Source organism: Amblyomma americanum, chromosome 5 (assembly GCF_052857255.1).
Source record: "Amblyomma americanum isolate KBUSLIRL-KWMA chromosome 5, ASM5285725v1, whole genome shotgun sequence".
Lineage (NCBI taxonomy): Eukaryota > Metazoa > Arthropoda > Arachnida > Ixodida > Ixodidae > Amblyomma > Amblyomma americanum.
The window spans coordinates 174,610,614-174,632,694 of NC_135501.1; the positions used below are offsets into that span (position 1 = coordinate 174,610,614).

Below are 22,081 nucleotides of genomic sequence, written 5' to 3' on the forward strand. Positions count from 1 at the left end.
CAGAGAGCTGGTCTGCACGCGCACTACACTACTACGTGTACCGGCCGTACAGACGCACTGGTGGTGACCCCGTCCCTAAATAGCACGCCGAGAGAATTAACGCCCGCACCACTGACGGCGGTGACCGCAATGGAACAGCAGTCAAATGTTGTCCTCCTTTCATTTCCCTTCCCCACATACCCTCCCCCGTCCAACCTTCCTTTGTGTTCTTTCCCTGGCCATCAGACTCATTGGAGCCGTGCAGTACGGCCTATATATATACACTCCGCAAGGTTTTCGACCAGACTCTAACTCCGATTACAATGGTTATTAGACCTTCAGGTGTCAAAGCATCATAAATGTTAGCATATAGTGGAATACTCTGCACTAAAATTTTGGTCCAGTGTTTTAGGAGAATACCCTGAAACACTAGGGGCTACGCAGCCATATGGTTGGCACAGGGACTGCTCCGGTGAGGCGGTGGTCCTGGGTTATATAATTGGTCTTCTGGGGAAAGGAAATGGTGCAGTATCTGTCTGATATATCGGTGGACACCTGAACCGCGCCGTAAGGGAAGGAATAAAGGAGCGAGTGAAAGAAGGAGAGCTGCGGAATAATTTCGACCACCCGGGGATCTTTAACGTGCACTGACATCGCACAGCACACGGGCGCCTTAGCGTTTTTCCTCCATAAAAACGCAGCCGCCGCGGTCGGGTTCGAACCCGGGTACTCCGGATCAGTAGCTGGAGTTAGAATTTCGATGAAGGTGAAATTCTAGAGGCTCCTCTTTCTTCCTTTCTTCTCTCAGTCCCTCCTTTATCCCTTCCCTTAACGTCGCGGTTAAGGTCTGTCTGTCTGTTTGTTGCTGCCACGAAGAAAGAAAGAAAAGTGCACACGCCTGCCCACTGGCTCAAGCCGAGCCCCAATCGCTACCACGTGCAGATAGAAGAAGAGTTGAAAGATTCTGTGATAGAAAGACAGGATAGTAAAGACGCGCTAAAGACAAGGCCGATCCCAGAGGTAGTGCAATACCGGGCCAACCGGTGGCGGGAGTGAAGCATCCTTCAAACTCTCCGCCACATTTCCAAAAATAAGTCCAACTTGGACCCGTAACAGATACTCTACGGGATCCGGACAATCGCTGCTTGTACGGTTAAGGTGTCAGTCGAGATGCGAGACAGACACTGCGCCAGTTCCTTTCCTGAAAAAACCCAGTCAATTTGGATCACAAGCATGGGTGCCCACACTGCAGGAGAGCTATCTGAAAAGTGGCATACTGACCACACATCACGCTACCTTTCCGTAGGAACCGTCAGCTGTTTTCTTACGTTAATAGGTTTGCGTTAAGCATTGAAAAAATTTTTTTGTTTGCCCCTGGGACAGTTGCGATATATTAAAAAGTCATATTGATGCCACTAGCAACCATTGCTGGTCTTATTGCCGGTGTCCAGAAAGATGTCTTGCACGTCGTGTATGCACGTGTCGACGGCTTTCCTTGCGGTCTGGTGGTTGTGCCGATGGTTTATATTCTTGCGCTGTACTGATGCGCAGCTCTTCTGAGCGATACTTAAAAGCGGTTAAAGGTGGTTTGGAGTTATGCGGTAGACCCGCCGTGGTGGCTCAGTGGTTAGCGCGCTTGACTACTGAGCCGGAGTTCCCGGGTTCGAACCCGACCGCGGCGACTGCGTTTTTATGGAGGAAAAACGCTAGGGCGCCCGTGTGCTTTGCGATGTCAGTGCACGTTAAAGATCCCCAGGTGGTCGAAATTATTCCGGAGCCCTCCACTACGGCACCTCTTCCTTTCTTCTTTCACTCCCTCCTTTATTCTTTCCCTCACGGCGCGGTTCAGGTGTCCAACGATATATGAGACAGATACTGCGCCATTTCATTTCCCCAAAAAACCAATTATTATTATTATTATTATTATTATTATTATTATTATTATTATTATTATTATTATTATTATTATTATTATTATTATTATTATTACTATTATTATTATTATTATTATTATTATTATTATTATTATGCCGTAGCAACCTGTATAAGCAACCTGTATTCAACCATTAATTTAACCGCCATCTAGTTGGATGGGCGGACTTCCTATCCAGTCAAGGAACGCACAAGGGTACAGAGAATAAGAAAAATAAAAATAAGAAATGAGAACTGGAATTCGTAAGAACTGAAAGTACAAAAACCTTTGCGGGACGCTTAAGCTTCGTCTTTAAGAGTGAGACGCGACAGCGTGCTGCAACGCAAGGGGTGCACAAAACAAAGCGACGCGTGGCCTGTTGGACAATTTAGAGGGACAGTGAGGAAAACTCTTATCAAATTTTTTTGTTAGCAAAATCTGATAGTTCGGCATTTCATGGCTTTGTTGCCGCTTGTCCGGGAGCAAAAGATGCATATATTTCAAAGAAATTTGAATTTGAAGTGGTCCTGGGTTCCAACCCCGAACCAGAACGAAACCCCGGACCAGGACGATTTCTAGGATTCTTTCTAGCCGTATGGCTTCGCTTGGGTAGGTGCTAATCAGTAATTCTTCCCCTTATTATAAAACTTCGTCGCATGTGCGCCGGAATCTTAGCGCACGCGCTAGATAAAAATGGAAAGTGCACAAACATTAAACGGAAGTGAAAGGCGCAGTAACTGTCTCACTATTCGATGGACACTTCAAGCACGCCCTGACGGAAGGGAGGAAGGAGGGAGTGGAAACAGGAAAGAGAGAAATCGGTGCCCTAAAGGAGAGCGCCGAATTCAGATGACTCGCTCCGATTATTGTTCTCGGTAAAACGTTATTAATAATAATTGGTTTTTGGTGGAAAGGAAATGGCGCAGTATCTGTCTCATATATCGTTGGACACCTGAACCGCGCCGTAAGGGAAGAGATAAAGGAGGGAGTGAAAGAAGAAAGAGAGAAATAGGCGCCGTAGTGGAGGGCTGCGGAATAATTTCGACCACCTGGGGATCTTTAACGTGCACTGACATCGCACAGCACACGGGCGCCTTGGCGTTTTGCCTCCATAAAAACGCAGCCGCCGTGGTCGGGTTCGAACCCGGGAACTCCGGATCAGTAGTCGAGCGCCCTAACCACTGGGCCACCGCGACGTTATTCGCAAGCTTTTTCTGGATATGAACGTTCGAGTCAACCTCGTGACATCCTTACTGAAAAGGACGGGTTGCCCCCGTCTTCAAGTAAAGTAGCGCACTCCCTTAATGGGGTGCGCTAGAGTACAGCTTACACCCTTTTTACTCCCCTATAGGCGTATTCGTGTTGGGCTTAGAGTGATGCTATACTGACCTCGCTCCGCCTCCCCACCACTACGAGGCCACGCCCTCCTAGATCACACGACCACATATGGCTCATTCTTTAGAGTGCCCTCTCGCCTGTCCAGTTGGATTACAATGACTCCTCTCGCCTGTACAGTTGGATTACAATGACTCAGACAAGCATGTGAATGCGAATGTCCTGCCGCCGCGGTCGGGTTCGAACCCGAGTACTCCGGATCAGTAGCCGAGAGTCCAAATTATTCCGGAGCCCTTACCCGCCGCGGTTGCTCAGTGGTTATCGCGTTCGGCTACTGATCCGGAGTTCCCGGGTTCGAACCCGACCGCAGCGGCTGCGTTTTTATGGAGGCAAGACGCTAAGGCGCCCGTGTACTGTGCGATGTCAGTGCAGGTTAAAGATCCCCAGGGGGTCGAAACTATTCCGGAGACCTAGCTCCACTACGGCACCTCTTTCATCCTTCCTTCTTTCACTCCCTCTTTTATTCCTTCTCTTACGGTGCGGTTCAGGTGTCCAACGATATATGCGACAGATACTGCGCCATTTCATTTTCCCCCAAAACAATTATTATTATTATTATTATTATTATTATTATTATTATTATTATTATTATTATTATTATTATTATTATTAGACGCACGTAAGCACATTATGTTCTGTACCAGACAAAGCCGCATTAGGTTTGTTCTGTTCAGTAATTTCTGTTTCATTCTGAATCGGACTGGATATAGCGTTCTCTATTTCAATTACGCACAAGCTCGAACAGGGCTGTAACAACTGGAATAGAGTGGTCGCTTTACCCGAAGACCGACCATCGTTTCCAGGACGATGCACGGTTCTAATCAGATGAAGCACAGCGCAGCGCCGCTATTCCTCCGGCTCCGTCGCGCCTAGTTTTATTGCGGGCACACCCAGACAGACAGAAAGAGCGAGAGAAAAAGAAAAAGAGGCGTGAACCTGAAGGAATGATTGATCGTTGAGGCGCTCGTGACGCGCTCCTCGCATTCATGCAGCACGCGTCTGCGGCGTAGCGACGCCGGCGACGACGCCAGGGCCCAGGAGCGGGCTTTAGAGGCCGATGCCCCGAGGGCTGGCGCGCGCTAACACGATCGAATCGCCACGCGTACGTGGCGCCCATGTTTGTCCGAGCTGCGTAGGGATCCTCTACAACATTCGCTGCTCGACAGCCCCATGGTCCAACTGCGGAAAAAAAAATATATAACGGATGTTTTACCTAAGACTTTAAGCAATTTTTGAAAACAGGTATATTGACTTAGAAGAGGGTTTTTTTTGTTTAACACTGTCAGCGGTGTAGTGCATCAGAATACAACTGAGACGTATTCCTGGTATTTTACTTGGCATATGGTACTGGTTTTGTCATTTATATCATTCAATGATTTGTGTTTTGCATTGGTCTGTATGCTATTAGGTGTGTAACCATTTTTCATTCAAATAAGGGTTTGCATCATTTCTCGTATTTCACTCACCACTCATTTATGATGCCAACAACTTTAAGTTTTTTTGCATCTGCTGTCTGTAATTCTTTTTTACAGCTGTTCTTACAGGAGGTCCCGTCCAAAGTCTCTGACTTTGGGACCTCCTTCTGTATTCCAGTGTTCTTCTAACCTTGTACCATAAACATGTAATAAACGAACCTTGAACCTTGAACGTGCTATCAGGCTGGTTAAGTGATACTCAATAGTCAACTTTTAAACTATTACTGCTAGTCTCCTTAATTACTGAGAGGCCTATAGCCCATGGTAAATAATACCTGTAAGAGTTTTTTAGAATTTTAAAAGCGCGGTTACCCTCTGTGCTGTGGCCCAACAAATTTCGGCTACATCGCGCCAGAATACACGCGCTTTCGAGAAGCTTGCAGGCAAAGCAACCCCTCCAGTGCACGTAACTCGTTTAAATAGCCCCAAAATTTGATTATTTTTGTTTATTCATATCGCCTCACAGGCTCCAAGAACAAAGCATTAAGTGAGGGGAAATTACACAGCACCGAGGGTAACCACGTTTTCGAAATCCTAAAAACTTATATGCGTATAAACTACGGTGGGTTACATACCCCTCAATTATTAAGACGTCAAACAGTAATAGTTAAAAAGCTAACTATGCAGTATTAGTAGACCAGCCTGCTAGCTAGCATGTCTTAGCTGTATACTGATGTACTACACTGCGGACAATGCTAGGCCGAAGAGAGAGAGAAAGAAAGGACTTTTATTCGCACCCGTCAAAAATGACTGGGGAGAAGGCTTTAGCCTAAACCCCCATTCATTCCCCTAACCATCGGCCGGAATCCCTTGGGACTCGGAGGTGGTCAGTGCGAGACCGGTGACTTTGCGTTGTTCTTCTGCTTCGTGGCTGAGCAATAAGGTATCCCAGGATTGTACATAAAAGCTCACTTCTATTTCAAAAAGCTTATTTTTAAAAATTGTGTTAAGTCTTAGGCTAAACACCCTCTATATGCAGACATACACATGAAACACTGAGTGGAAGTGTTGCATAAATTACTCCCATTTATTGCCCACAGATTGTCATGCGTTCTGTCAAGCTATCTTATTATTCCCCTATTACGCCCATCTCTCTTCATTCACTTGTTCCAATCTCGACTGGACAATATGTATAAGTCATGCCTACCTATTCTGTTATGCGTTATGGGTAAACTGCACATGACCATGCGTACAGTGAACACCTTTAAGATACCCAGCAATTCTGCACAGAGGCATTTTTCGACGAAAAAGATTTTATGAAAGCCATTTTTCATATATTGTAAGAGATACGCAGATCTCCTGTCGGCAGGCTTTAATTTTCATGATATTAACATTTTGGCTATCGTAAAAACCTTTCTATCTGTTACATGCGAGCGATGGAAAGACTTTATAAGAATTTCCTACGCATAAGAACTTTCAATGCAGCCATAACAATGCCGTGGAATGCATTTGTAGTTAAAAAGAAAACACGCAGTTTATTCCGACAACGGCTCATTCTTCTAACTGTGCACTCTGTGTAGCACGGTATATGGACGGGCATTGTTGCCCTTCGTTAATTCCAATGCATTAGGTGGCTAAATAAAAATAATAAAAGAAGATTGGGGTCTGAGTAGAATCGAACCCGGGTCGGCGGCGTGCTAGACGCAGACGGGAGCTGTCACCCAATTTACTTCACCGTTTAAGCGGGAATAAAGGCATGTCTAGTGAATGCACAGTTCTTAAAACCATATCTGCGAAATATGTGTCAAGGCCTACATGAGTAATTATGAGCATTTTAATTACATATGTTGCAATCAAGAGAGTACCAAATTTCCTCTGTCTCCGCTAAATTTCCTTCATGCTTGGCATGCATTCGTAGCCCCAATTTGCGGTACCCACTGAAAAAACACCTCGCAATGTACGGCGCTGGCCCAGCAGATGGCGCAGTAGGTGGCGGGCCACACCATAGAGCTTCTTACTATTACCTAGAGGGAAAGCTGGCACCCCCTTCTATGGGAGTTTGCATGGAGCACAGAGGAAGGAAAACTTCTTTCCTTCCTCCATGGCATGGAGCTTCTTCGAGACCACCTCAGCCACCATGGGCGCTCTAAGCATCATGGGACGGGGAGCTACCGACTGCAGAGCCACAACTTTTGGCCAAAAAATAACGCAGAAATAAACGTTGTTCGATAATCAAGAATGCCCTAATATTCAATACCCTGTCTATAAATTGCAACAAACGAGCAGAGAAGCATATATAAAGTTAGCCCAAAATAAGCGATGGCTTGCTGTCTTATTGGCCAAATATTGTACACCACAAAATCCAATATTTCGTGCTTAACAGGTGCACTTTTAAAAAGAAAAATGTTTTCAATAAAAATTTTGTCGTTTCAACACTTTTAGAGGTTTTTTAATGGCACTTCGGGAAACAGAAACCTTTTATTGGCGCCGCATGCAGTCGCGTTTTCGCTACTATGGCTTTTGCGCGCTACGTACGTTCGCACCAAAGTCGTCTGCTCGCGGGGCGCGCCGTGGACGGAATGGGACATCTCAGTAACGCCACTCTGTGTTCCCGAAAAAATTTGACTGTCCCGCATCAAGTGTCTCACCGACCCATGATGCTTTGAGCGCCCATGGTAGCTAATATGCAGCGCCGCCAGCTTTCCCTCTAGTTAACAGTAAGAAACTCTATGGACCGCACACAGTGTTCGCATTTCCGCACGTAAGGAGACTTAAGTGCCCCTCGTAATTTTTCATTGCCCGTAGGACTTCATCGCACTTCTGACGTCTTCTGCAGTCGTGAGCTGGAGCATGAGGACGCGACGAGTTACGTTTCCGATTGTCTCAAGAACGGTGGAAAAAAAACAAATATACCTCTCTTCCAGTAAACCCTGAGCATCAACCGACATAGGCGAAACAAAAAACCTCCACCAAAGAATAAGGCAACACTAAAAATGACATCCGGCTAATGAATTCAGAATCCAACCCCCTCACCGAACACTGCGAGTGCGCCGACCAACGCATAGCCTTCGAGGAGGTGAGCGTCTTGGCCGTGGAGCCAAACCTGTTGAAGAGGCGACGTGTGGAGCCATGGCTCACAAAGGCGGCGATGAATAGGACTCCAGGAACGCTCCCCTCCGCGTACGTTAGTGGACTGCGCCAAGTGCTAACAAAGGGAGAGGGAATGCAGCAACCCGCTGCTGCTGCTGGCACACTTTAGTCACCCCTGAAGAAGGGACCGAATTGGTCCCGAAACGTTGGGTAAAGTTAGAAATATTGGTTGGCGGCAGTTTTCTCTAAACTATCTCAAGAACCCAACCAGACGGACTTCCGTCGAAGATATTTTCGTTAATAATCATAATAAAATTCATAATAATAATAATAATAATAATATTAATTGGTTTTTGGGGAAAGGAAATGGCGCAGTATCTGTCTCATATATCGTTGGACACCTGAACCGCGCCGTAAGGGAACGAGAAAGGAGGGAGTGAAAGAAAAAAGGAAGAAAGAGGTGCCGTAGTGGAGGGCTCCTGAATAATTTCGACCACCTGGGCATCTTTAACGTGCACTGACATCGCACAACACACGGGCGCCTTAGCGTTTTGCCTCCATGAAAACGCAGCCGCCGCGGTCGGGTTCGAACCCGGGAACTCCGGATCGGTAGCCGAGCGCCCTTTCCATCCCAAAACGCATACACGCACCAAAGCGTTGAGTTGACCTGTTTGGAGCATGCATGATTTAAAACAGAGCTAATTAAACGATACATGATAACACATAACAAGACTACAAACAGAGCTGTTGACTGTACTCTTATCGCTCTTATTTCTTCGACATAATAATAAAATAATAATAATTGGTTTTTGGGGAAATGGCGCAGTATCTGTCTCATATATCGTTGGACACCTGAACTGCTCCGTAAGGGAAGGGATAAAGGAGGGAGTGGAAAAAGAAAGGAAGAAAGAGGATCCGTAGTGGAGGGCTCCGGAATAATTTCGCCCATATGGGGATCTTTAACGTGCACTGACATCGCACAGCACACGGGCGCCTTAGCGTTTGGCCTCCATGAAAACGCAGCCGCCGAGGTGGGGTTCGAACCCGGGAACTCCGGTTCAGTAAACGAGTTCTACCTTGAACGATTAATAACTGGACGTCCCACTCCAGTTGTAACCAACACAGTGCTGTGCGCGTGTGTGGTTTAATTCCTCTAAAATGAACTAATCACGCGCACAACCTGGACACATTTCTTATTGTGTAAATAGCTTGTACATATTACTTCTCCACCTATCCTCTCTTCCTGTCCCCTCACCTCTTTCGTTTCATTTCTCCATTCTGCCTGCTATCCTTTATTTCCGCTGCCCCAGCTCAGGTGCTTCAGTATCGATGGCAGATGCCGGGGTTCGCAAAAATCTTTTCCTTCCTTTTTACTATTATTTTTAATAAAACCACTACCACCACCAACCGACCGCTCTAACCACTAAGCCACCGCTGTGGGTTTCGACATATCAGCAGTTGAAATTTTTCGACACTGCAATCTGTTTCCTTTTCATCTTCAGATGTTGTTCACCTTCCTGTATCTGCCTTTCTTCTATAAGCGCCTGTATTGTTCTGCTTTGTTTTCCCGCATCAGGTGTAATGAACGATGCTCGCATTTCGGTCAAGTAACACACGTGTTGACGAAAAGCAAGCACCTTAGTTAAAACTCTACTGTCTAAATTAGCACTTCTTAGTTTCCTTGAATGGTGCTATCTCCTCCATGCAGTGCACGTCAAAGATTCGTAAAGCAAACGTTTTCATTCATCACTATAAGGCTACAAAAGAAGCGACGTTACGGCAGCGAAGCATTACAAAACAAGGCGGCATCTTGCGCTGGTTCAGCATTGCTTTGTCGTACGTTCGAAAGACACATTTGTTCTCACATGCAAAAACAAAACCGTTGGTTCACAACATCACCTCTTCTTTACTGCTTGCTGGATTATTTTAAAACCTTGTTGTACGGGTCAGCTCTCCAGGGCTGGAAGACCTAGAGTGCATAGCATTTCTGCGTTAAAAAATTAAAAAAAGAAACATGAATAACGCCGAATCCCGAGTAGCCCAATGCGTCGCGGCGTTGACCCGCTTGCTCAACGTTAGATTGGTCTCTGCGCAGATTGAGGGAGGGGGGGGGGATGCTTTTAGTAAAGTAGCTATCAAACGGGCATTACATAAAACTCCTGTGCACGCCACACCGCTTCGTCTCTCCTCGTTGTTTCGGGGAGACTTACGAAACGCCTCTCAAGCGAAGCCATCTTTTACCGCTTTTGAAGATCGCCAGACAATAAGGGCTTTTCAATGGGGATTTCCGAGCCGCGTTTTGACGGTGCGGCGGCATGGAGTGCTTGTGCTCAGTGGGGGACGCGAGCTTTCGCGATTCCGGTTCGACGGCCTCCGAATGCATGCATTGGGCCTCGCTAAATGTGAATAGCGCCGCGGAAGCCACACGGCTGGCGTTACCTAAAGGGCCGGCTGCATCTGCGAAGCTTGCCTTCGTTTTATTACGTTAGTAGGGGGATAAAGGTTGTGAAGAAGGGAAACGCACAGCAACTATCAAACCTTGAAAGACAAAAAGAGGTTTCGAATTCATTTCTTTCTGACGCAAAAAAAAGTACAAATCGCCCGTTTTAATTGGCGAATTCATGCAATACAATTTAGCCCTCAAAATAGGGCTAACACAGGCTCATGCTGTTCTACCGATGCAAATAAGAGAAAATGTGGCCTGGGTCGCCTAATGTTGCAAAGGGGCATGCACGGAGGCTAATAATTAGATTTTGGGGAAAGGAAATGGCGCAGTATCTGTCTCTCATATCGGCGGACACCTGAACCGCACCGCAAGGAAAGAGTTAAAGGAGGGAGTGAAAGGAGGAGAGGTTCCGTAGTGGAGGGCTCCGGAATAATTTCGACAACCTGGGTATCTTTAACGTGCACTGACATCGCACAGCACACGGACACCTTAGCGTTTTGGCTCAATTAAAACGCAGCACGGAGGCTACATAACGATTTGTCACGCAATTTAAATCTGCAAATGTGTTTATATAGGACAATAAAAAATCGGCGAAGTGGTAAGCATTACTGGAAACGACTTAGCACATGCCTGGTGTTCCCCTGAGATGTTCTAAAATGTTTGAAAATAGGTTTTTTAGTTCATTTTAAAAGAGTGCTTTTTTTTCGACTCCCTTTTAAAGGGGCCCGCCGCGGTGGCTCAGTGGTTAGGGCGCTCCGCTACTGATCCGGAGCTCCCGGGTTCGAACCCGACCGCGGCGGCTGCGTTTTTATGGAGGCAAAACGGTAAGGCGCCCGTGTGCTGTGCGATGTCAGCGCAGGTTAAAGATCCTCAGGTGGTCGAAATTATTCCGGAGCCCTCCACTAAGGCACCTCTTCCTTTTTTCACTACCTCCTTTATCCCTTCCCTTACGGCGCGGTTCAGGTGTCCAACGATATATGAAACAGATACTGCGCCATTTCCTTTCCCCCAAAACCTATTATTATTATTATTATTATTATTATTATTATTATTATTATTATTATTATTATTATTATTATTATTATTATTATTATTATTATTATTATTATTATTATTATTATTATTATTATTATTATTATTATTATTATTATTATTATAAAGGGACTGCGATTGAAGACAGCTTACTCCCTTTTTGCTCGTTCCTGTTTAGATTGTATAGATCATGATCAAAAGGAGGACCCCAGCAGAGCATGCGCGTGTGTGCGCATGCGCAGATGGGAGGACGTCCTTCGCTCCTACCTGACGAGGATGTGGCTGGCGCATAACTGGCCCGAGCTGGCGTCCGACCAGGCCGAGGAGAACGCCGACAACGGGCAGCTGCTGCAGCTGCCACAGCCGCAGACGGGCAACTGGCCCAGCGAGGAGGACCTTTCCGGCGCCGCGGTAGGGCTCTGCCGTCTACAGCACACCTACGACCTTAGAGCTGAGCAGATGGTCAAGCTCAGGAGGTGCGTATGTGGTCGGCGTTGACAGTTGAACCTCGTTATAACGAAGGGGCCGCAACTTCGTAATAGCCCGTGTTGGCCGAGCTTCCGAGAGAATCGTCATTCCTTCGTTATATCCGTTAATTCGTTATTAACCGTTTCGATATAACGAGGTTCGTTTGTATGTGCTTCCTTCGTTGCTGCAGAGTACAGGAAAGCTCTTAGATCATAACATAGAGTTTCTTAATATAACTGGAGGAAAAGCTGACGTCGCTACACTTCATCCACCATAATAATAATAATAATAATAATAATAATAATAATAATAATAATAATAATAATAATAATAATAATAATAATAATAATAATAATAATAATAATAATATTAATAATAATAATAATAATAATAATAATAATAATAATAATAATAATAATAATAATATTAATAATAATAATTGGTTTTCTGGGGAAAGGAAATGGCGCAGTATCTGTCTCATATATCGTTGGACACGTGAACCGCGCCGTAAGGGAAGGGATGAGGGAGGGAGTGAAAGAATAAAGAGAAATAGGTGCCGTAGTGGAGGGCTCCGGCATAATTTCGACCACCTGGGGATCTTTAACGTGCACTGACATCGCACAGCACACGGGCGGCTTAGCGTTTTTCCTCCACAAAAACGCAGCCGCCGCGGTCGGGTTCGAACCCGGGAACTCCGGATCAGTAGTCGAGCGCCCTAACCACTGAGCCACCGCGGCGGGTATCCACCATGGAGGTGTGCAGGATTTCGGGAAGACGGAGGTGGATGGATTTCGGGAAGACGAGGCTTGTTACTTGACTTGGCTATTGCTGGACATGAAAGGTGGATTCAGCCGTAAAAAACAGGGCTCTTCTCGAGGCAAACCGCGAACAAATGCTGTAAATGTTTCCATACCATCCTAACACCGTATTTTAGTTGCGGTGAATCTACTGAAGTAAAAAACTCAGTATTAAAATCACTTAATCTGCACGCAGAAGAGAGCACCACGTCGCAACTATTACTATCGAGGTACAATCCAGATTCTCGGCCTAACGCTTTCCAAGAGAAAATCCTAAACCTCGTCTTCCCGGCATTCCCGCGGTGGACGAAGTGCTCGCATAGACGGCAGCACCAGCTTTTCCTCTAGGTCATATTTAGAAACTCTGTGGATCACACTAGTAGGATTGGATAGGACCGGATATGATAGGATAGGAATAACTTTATTAAAATGCCGGCAACCGACGGTTTAACGCGTCGTTCCGTTGGCCAAGCGTCGACCCGGGCTTATGCCCATCTATGCACTACCCCAGGTCGGCCCGTTTGTGGAGGGTCGCGAGGCTTGTGCTTTTCGGGTGCACCCCCGGGCCTGCTGGACGGCCCATAGATGAGTGTCCTTGTCTGTAGACTGCACTGCTTTTTGAAGTTCGGGTGGATATGTCCTGGAGGTAGCTTCGGTCGGGAACCCGACACAGTCCCACATGATGTGCCATTGGTCAGCCGAACCCATTGCACAAACACTGCACAAACCACTCGGATAGAGTTCTTGGTGAAGCACGTGTAGCACTGCCGGGGCGAGGAGTGACCCGGTCTTTATCTGCCTTAGGACGACGGCCTCCTCCCGATTGAGTGCCGGGTGGGGAGGCGGCACTGTCCGTCGGGCTAGGCGGTAACACTTGGCAACTTCGCCATAACTGGTCACTCGGTCCTTGGTTAGTTCGAACCACCACACGGAACGGTCACTCTCGGCGGCGCGGAAGGTAAGCGCTCGCACCGCCGAATGGGCCCTCTCGTTGTGGTTGATACGGATGGTGCTGCCGCGGTCTTGGAGCTGCAGCTTGCTGATGATGGCGGCCGCCGGCGCGCACACTCGCCTCTTGGCATAGTTGCGCACGGCGCTCCTCGTGTCGCTGAGCACGATGCAACAGTCGGCCTCGGAGGTCGCCAGGCCGATGACAATCTCCTCGGCGTCCGCGCACCGCACGCTCGCTGCTGTTGTCTTGGTGCCGGTAGCCGCCGCAATGACCCCTGCCGCGAAGCCCTCCTCGCTTGTATTCCGCTGCGTCCACGTACCGGGCGTGCGGGTCTTGGGCGTGTTGCTCGGGGAGGGCCTTGACCCGCGCCTGCCGCCGTTCTTGGTTGTACTCGGGGTGCACGTTCCCGAGCTTCCAGTCGGCAACCGTGCAAGGTCAGCGAGGAGGCGCTATACATCCCCTTGGATCCCATCCGATCACAGTTGGAATAATAATATTTGGTTTTTGGGGAATGAAATGGCGCAGTATCTGTCTCATATATCGGTGGACACCTGAACCGCGCCGTAAGGGAAGGGATAAAGGACGGAGTGAAAGAAGAAAGGAAGAAAGAGGTGCCGTAGTGGAGAGCTCCGGAATAATTTCGACCACCTGGGGATCTTTAACGTGCACTGACATCGCACAGCACACGGGGGCCTTAGCGTTTCGCCTCCATCGGAATGCAGCCGCTGCGTTCGGGTTCGAACCCGGGAACTCCGGATCAGTAGTCGAGCGCCCTAACCACTGAGCCACCGCGGCGGGTACAGTTGGAAAACGCCGCTTCAAAAAGAGACCAGTCTTAGGGGCCACTGCTCGGGTGCTTACGGATAGCGGTGCCATCTGGAAGTGGCCGACAAAAGCTGTAGCCAGGCGGAAATTTGGGCGAGTTGGTAAGTGTTCATTTTCGCTCTCAGCGCAACACGAACGGGACACAAGACGAAGGATTAGTACAAACAGGCGCTGACTATCATCTGGTTTTTTATCGAAGAACGAAAAGCGTATAAATACATACAGTGAACTACTTATCAATCAACAAAAGTTATCTGGAAGGCACGTGGGAGGTCATAACAATAAATTAACACGCGAGGTAACGGAAGCTTTTTATATTTACCACAACGGCGCAAAATGTATCAGCAGCCCTTCCATAACGTTATCCGAGAGGGAATTGAGCTATCTGACCTCCCACGTGCCTTCCAGATTAATTTTGTTAATTGACAAGTAGTCCACTGTTTGTCTGCAGGACGTCCAAGAGATTTCCAGTGCCCATTTGGTTACTCCCTTTTTACTCATTTCTGTTTAGAGTGTATTTATCCTGCGGCACTCTTCACCAGCTTCCGATCGACAAAGTTCGCACCAAGCACGTTTCTGCATGCTTGTCATCCCCCGCGCCTCATAGCGACGTGTGCATAACTGGACCCCGCCAGATCTTTGGCTGAGGTAACCATGGGGCAGCGTCTGCGCGCACTCCTGACACGTCGAACTCCGAAGTTCGTCATCTGCGCATTCGGTGGACCAAGTCCAGCCTTGCGTCTTGCTGCCTGGAATAAGCTCGCGACATGTGCAGTAATCTACCACACCCATACCCTCGGGCAGACAACTGTCAACAAAGAACACCGGCGGTTTTGGACACGTAAAGCTGTTTACGGACGTATAGTCCTATCTAACCCTATCTATAGACCAACACGATCTATGACGCAAGCAAGATGCGGTGGCGCTGCAGTCACCGACTGGGGAAAACACGGGTGTGAAAAGTAGGCGTAGAGATACATGAAAGCAAAAATTTTCAAAGCAGTTCTCTGATTTTACAGTGCACTTATGACGTCGTCCTTTCGCGAAGAACAACCAAGTTCATCCTATAGAACAGATTCTGGAATTATGAGGCGTCATTTCGAAGGCGATGAATTTTTAAAACATTGCTTTACGCACGCGCGCAGGTGATTCCTGGCTGGGAGGGAGAATGGGAATGCGGCCCATTGAAGCACACGTGAACAGAACTTTCAGAAATATTTTTCTCTTCTCACAGAGTACCCATAGAGACGGCAGTTTGTTAACAATTAGCGGGTGCTGTGAAAAAGCGTGTGACAAAGTATGATACGTCATTTCGAAGCAATCTTTGTAAAACGCCACGATTCAATGTGCGTGTGTGCTGTGAAGCCGGACACACCCCAAAACGCGCTCTATCCACTGGGTGTTTCCCCGAATCCCGCAATGGCTTTTCCGAAAAGCACCGCAGCAGGTAAGGAGACCATTGATATCTGCAGTGACGGTACATTTTCAACGCCGAAACGTTTACTCATAGGAAGAAAACCAACGCCATCGAAGACAAATCCCCCGAAGCGTTGTTTGGTGGCGTCGGGCGACGCATGGATGGATGTGGGTGAAGGTAGCGGAAGTCTAAGACGTCACAAACAGTGACGTCATCGTCTAGTTTCACCGCACTTCTCCGGTGCGTTGAGAAGAAACCTGAAGATCATAGATACTTCAATCGACAATTACGTCACCACTTTAAATGCTAGCGCAAAGCAACTTGCTATCTTTAACCAATAAGCTTCAAACAATCGAACCCTAGCTTCAGTTGGAATTCTAAAAAAATCGTTTCAACTTCCCTTTAAAGAGCTCATGGGCTCTTGACGAAGGCACCCTGAACGAAACCCCCTCCGCGTCTTCTTCGCAGCCCGTCGCTGAACGTGTCTGCGCACGACCGTCGCGAGGTGGCGCAGCGATGCTTCGACTCGGACGACGTGGGCAGCGCCGCGGAATGGTGGGCGTCCAGCCTGGACACCCTAGAGGAAGAAGGGGACGAGCCCAGTGACGACCGCCAGGCCATCCTTAACTCCATGGCCAGGATCACCATGAGGGTGCAAGACAAGAGGCCCGCCCTGCGACTCCTGCTAGCCTACCACGACGGCGCACCCCTTGACGAGTGAGCCAACCTCGTAGCGTGTGTATAGTGAGGGGACCTAGCCCAGTGTTTTAGAGCGGTAGCTCTACTCAATGAAAAAGTCGCTCAACTTGCTTGATTTGACCTTGGTTTAACCTTGAGAAGCACAGCATAGCAACAGATTGACTTTGTACTTTGTCCGATTGACCTTGGCCGATTTGGACCAAAAACGGTGTCCAACTATAATTGAGACCCGCCGCGGTGGCTCAGTGGTTAGGGCGCTCGGCTACTCATCCGGAGTTCCCGGGTTTGAACCTGACCGCGGCGGCTGCGTTTTTATGGAGGCAAAACGCTAAGGCGCCCGTGTGCTTTGAGATTTCAGTGCACGTTAAAGATCCCCAGGTGGTCGAAATTATTCCGGAGCCCTCCACTACGGCACCTCTTTCTTCTTTCACTCCCTCCTTTATCTCTTCCCTTACGGCGCGGTTCAGGTGTCCAACTATATATGAGACAGATACTGCGCCATTTCCTTTCCCCAGAAACCAATTATTATTATTATTATTATTATTATTATTAACTATAATTAAGCGTGCCCGACACGATGGCGGCCTTCAGTCATTGTCAAAATATTATCGCTTGAGATTTGGGTATGACCGCGGTTAAATCCTGCCTAACATTTTAGGCCAGTCTCCCTGTGTTGAGTAAATTTGAAATAAGGGAGTTACTACTCATTAGTGTCCATCCAAGCGCGGTCATACAGATACAGAGCAAAGTTGCACAACTTTCATAGAAACTTCCTTCATAGTTGAATAAAGAGTCGTCAAAGTCCGGAGATGGAACCTGGGATCACCGCCTTTCCGGAACAGTCGCTATATCAACTAAACTAGGCAGGGCGGCCATGGCGGAATTTCGCCCCCATCGAAATTCGACCACCTCGGCCGGGATCAAACCCGCGTCTTTCGGGCCAGCACTGAGCTACTGCGGTGGCCCTAAATAATTGTGATGGTAAGTACATGAACAACTTTTCACTCTTTATTAAGCAGTAAAATTGGTTTTTGAGGAAAAGAAGTAGCGCAGTAACTGTCTCACATAGCTCGGTGGACACCCGAACCGCGCCGTAAGGGAAGGGATAAAGCAGGGAGTGAAAGAAGGAACGAAGAAAGAGGTGCCGTAGTGGAGGGCTCCGGAATAATTTCGATCACCGGGGGATCTCTAACTTGCACTGACATCGCACAGCGCACGGGTGCCTTTGCGTTTCGCCTCCATCGAAACGGGTCGCCGGAAAAGAACTTTCACGCTGGATTGTCTATGGTAATGGCGGTATCCAGAGAAAAGGCAATAGGGAAGACACGAAATACCCGCCGCGGTGGCTCAGTGGTTAGAGCGCTCGGCAACTGATCCGGAGTCCCCGGGTTCGAACCCGACCGCGGCTGCGTTTTTATGGAGGCAAAACGCTAAGGCGCCCGTGTGCTGTGCGATGTCAGTGTGCGTTAAAGATCCCCAGGTGGTCGAAATTATTCCGGAGCCCTCCACTATGGCACCTGTTTCTTACTTTCTTCTTTCACTCGCTCCTTTATCCCTTCCCTTACGGCGTGGTTCAGGGGTCCAACGATATATGAGACAGATACTGCGTCATTCCCTTTTCCAAAAACCAATTATTATTATTATTAAGACACGAAAGAGGCGCATACATCATGCCACCGCCTCTGCATATTTGCCATCTTGTCGCTATAGTGCTGCTGGCCGAATAAATGCTGGCACTAAATAACCTTATTGCACTTTATCCCTCAGCAAAATTCCCAATATACAAGAAAATCATTACCATACAACTATTGCGCTTATCATCGGTAATATTTGTCATATATAATCAAATCTAAAGCTATCCACTTGTTTGGGGGCCGCCGCAGTGATTCGGTGCTTATGGTGCTCGGCTGCTGCCCGAAAGACGGGGGTTCGATCTCGGCTGCGGTGGTCGCTAAATGCTAGAGGCCCATGTACTGTGCGATGTCACTGCATGCCAAAGAACCCCAGGTAGTCGAAATTTCCGGAGCCCTTCACTACGGCGTCCTTCATAGGCTGAGTCGCTTTGGGACGTTAAACCCCCATGAACCACAATCCACTTTTATGGGCGATGTCTTGCATTGGCGTCGCTGAATTTGAAAAACAGGCGAAATTAGAAAATAAGCAGAAAATTTCGAGACACCGCGTGTCGACATCACTGTATACCTTCCTGGCATGGACGAATACCCAAGTTACATAAACGGTGCCGAGGTTTAAAGTGGACAGGCTTGAAATTTCAAAATGCGCTGCTCTGAAATTATACGCGTTGGTCAGCATTTCGTAAGAGGCGTCGTAAAAGTAATTTCAAACAAAGGAAGTTTCGGCGTGTGTTTTTTGTTCTTGACACGTTTCGAAACTTTTATCCCTTTGTTTGTCTTCCATTTCTGATATCTTGTTCCGAAAATTGCGCTTTACTCTCTAGAACCTTACCAGCCCGTTGCAAAAAAAAAAAAAGAAGGGGACGCTTAAGGGCATGACGCGATAGCGTTACTGGATGAATTAATACCCATACATGCGGTATTGGCCATTCTCGACTAATAATAATAATAATAATAATAATAATAATAATAATTGGTTTTGGGGGGAAAGGAAATGGCGCAGTATCTGTTTCATATACCGTTGGACACCTGAACCGCGCCGTAAGGGAAGGATTAAAGGAGGGAGTGAAAGAAGAAAGGAAGAAATAGGTGCCGTAGTGGAGGGCTCCGGATTAATTTCGACTACCTGGGGATCTTTAACGTGCACTGACATCGCACAGCACACGGGCGCCATAGCGTTTTTCCTCCATAAAAACGCAGCCGCCGCGGTCGGGTTCAAACCCGGGAACTCCGGATCAGTAGTCGAGCGCCCTAACCACTGAGCCACCGCGGCGGGTATTCTCGACTTCCCATTCATAGATACCTGGGAGTCCTCATACCACTCCTGTAGCAGTGGTGCAGCGGTTAAGCGATGCCCTGCGATCTTAGGTGCTGGCACTGGTGGGCCTTGTGCTGCCCAGGGTGCTCTTCCCGAGCGAACAGACATCAATTTAACTGCCACCTGCCTCAGAGGGCAGGTTGTGATGACGCCACAAAGTCACGTGACCTAGATGGCCTGCCTGGTTGCTTCTCCGATCAACGCCGCCGAATTTTCTGAACCACGGGAGCTTTAACGCTATGGCGTTAAAAAAAATCTCTGTGGACACTTAAATTCATCTTAAACGTTTGACGCGATAGCGCTAAGGGTCCCTACGGCCGCTGTAAAGTACCCTGGCACACGGTTTCGCCTACACCGACTGGCTTAATTGTTGCCAGCACATACTGCTTTAGTGCACATCGTCGTCCACATTTATTGGTGGTTCTAATTAACTGTAAATGTTCATGTAATCTAAAGGGCCTACTGTGTTGTGTGAGGTCGCAATGGGCTTGGGCAGGGCATGTAATGCAAAGGCGAGAAAACCGCTGGTCCTCAAGGGCAACGGAGTGGATTCTAAGAGAAGGCAAGCGTAGCAGGGGGCGGCAGAAAGGTTAGGTGGGCGAATGAGATCAATAAGTTTGCGTGCATACGGTGGGCACAGCTGGCAAAAGACGTTGTTAATTAGAAAGACATGGTAGAGGCCTTCGCTCTGCGGTGGACATAATATGGCTGATGGTTAGATTAGAATAGATTATTAACGTCTCTCAATGGCATTGGGGTAGTGTGCCCGCAGCCCCCGATCTAAAGGGATCCGGTTCGATGCCGATTAACCTTCTATGGAGCTTTAATGTTGATTTTTGTGTGGCACTTGCGCGTAATGAGCAGCTGTCAGTCAAGAACAGAAACCTTTGAAAATGGATGTTTCGGGGCAGAGATAAGGAAAACTGAGGGAAAGAAAAGAGGTCCTAAGCTTGTCAGGCTCCCACCAATGGAAGATAAGAAAATGAGTGGAGGAGACATAAATGGGCGAAATTATCTGTTTACCTTACTCTTTTTAAACCAAGGAATACGATGGGTAATTGGTATTATTGCTGTTTTTATTAGTAGTTCAAGAGGAAAACTAATGCGCAATCATTTTAAGTGTGCATGTTTAAACAGAAAGTAGAAGAGATCACACACTACCGGTGGGCACCGAACCCACGACCTTTGCAAGTCTCGTGTGGCTCTGTCGTCTTAGCTTGGAGGAACATACTTACCCCCGAGGAGATTTGGACCGCTGGCGGCGAAAAACGAGCCATGCTGAAAGCTCCGGAAGCAGATTCAGTGACCTGTGCATTTATAACAAAAGCTGTTGTACCTTATGACAGCGGGTGAAGGAGGGACTTCTTAGTAGAGCTACGACATCGATACCATTTAACCTGGTAACGGTGCCTCATGCAAACTATATACATGTAAAATTTACAGAGACCAATTTTCTATAAACTGACACTGTGAGCCAGTGACCGCCAGAAATAACTAAATGTGCAATGGGTGTTAATCCCGTGCACTCTAAACAGGAAAAGAGTAAAATAGAAGTAAGCTGTCTTGTAGCGCACTCCTTTTTATAAAACGGAATGCGTTAGAAGACACCCCACTCTCTTTTTACTCCCATATGGACCTCCTGCATGTTTGTAAACAAACAAGGTGGCGGTGCAGTCGCTAGCGAGCTCGTGGTAGGCAAAAGGTCGGGGAGTGGCGTCGCGGATAGGTGTTGTGCGCGGGTTTTCAAGGCTTGTAGGCGCGTTTCCAGTTTCTGCGAATCATAGCAATGGTCGATGCTTCCAACTTAGTAATTTGTCGAAGTACACGAGCTCGCGTTGTCCACGTGCGGCCTATAAAGAGAAATAGTTTGCCACTCGGTATTGTATATATGGTTAGTAGTAAACATGTAGAAAGCGTTCCTGCCGTTTATTTATGCGCTAGTCATTGAATAAAACAAGTTTTGACACTGTGCACTAGCCGGAATGATTTTACTTCGGGACAGTAGTGAGGGGAAGTGCTGGCGTTGTTTCGTCGGAGCAGACATGCGCTCACCGTCTGCTGACATACGTACGTGTCGCGCTGCGCGAAAAGTGGGGACAGCGTCGTGTCCCCGATCTCCTGTCTCGCTTAGCGCTGTTATTAGCCGCATGACCACGCACCAGCCAGGCCGACTTGTCCTCTTGTTAAGCTGGTCGATTTGATGAAAATTTTTGATTTCTAGAATTATTCTCTTTCCTAGCCCTGAAGTCTAGTTTCGTGACGAAAAATTATAGCAAAATATTGAGTACAAATTTATAAATTACACTTTTTAGAAGTGTGGTCGTCAAAAATTGTGAGGTAATTTTTTTGATTTCAGTGCCGCATTTCTTTGACCAAAGCGAAAGCGAAGATGCCATAAACGAGGGAATAAACTTTAAGGTTCGTTTTCTGACCTCTCGCATTTTCTGCGACTGGATCACTCACCTTCGTAATTCGCATGAAAATCAAATGATTCCATTTGTCGCAAACTATTCCTGAGACGTTGAGGAGCGTAATAAATCTCTCGATTTTTTTCCCTACACGTGCAGTATTGTGTTCGTTTTTTGTAAGAAACGTTTTCATGTAACTATGCATGCATAAGTACTGATCATATAGAAAAAGAACTAATCGCGTCATCATACAGAACAGGGCTTTATGCACATGCTGGCATAAAAAAACTGCGC

The 22,081-nt window shown here is 47.4% G+C and overlaps 1 protein-coding gene and 1 pseudogene across 1 annotated transcript in view; one reads left to right on the forward strand and one right to left on the reverse strand.

Annotated features, from left to right (window-relative positions):
- Positions 1-22,081, forward strand: part of LOC144135325 (prolyl 4-hydroxylase subunit alpha-2-like) — a 39,921-nt gene that overhangs the window by 4,481 nt on the left and 13,359 nt on the right. Inside the window, exons 2-3 of the mRNA XM_077668025.1 lie at positions 11,512-11,745; positions 16,197-16,445. Coding sequence (XP_077524151.1) covers positions 11,512-11,745; positions 16,197-16,445 — 483 coding nt within the window. The remainder of the gene's footprint in view (positions 1-11,511; positions 11,746-16,196; positions 16,446-22,081) is intronic.
- Positions 978-1,156, reverse strand: LOC144135616 (U2 spliceosomal RNA; annotated as a pseudogene).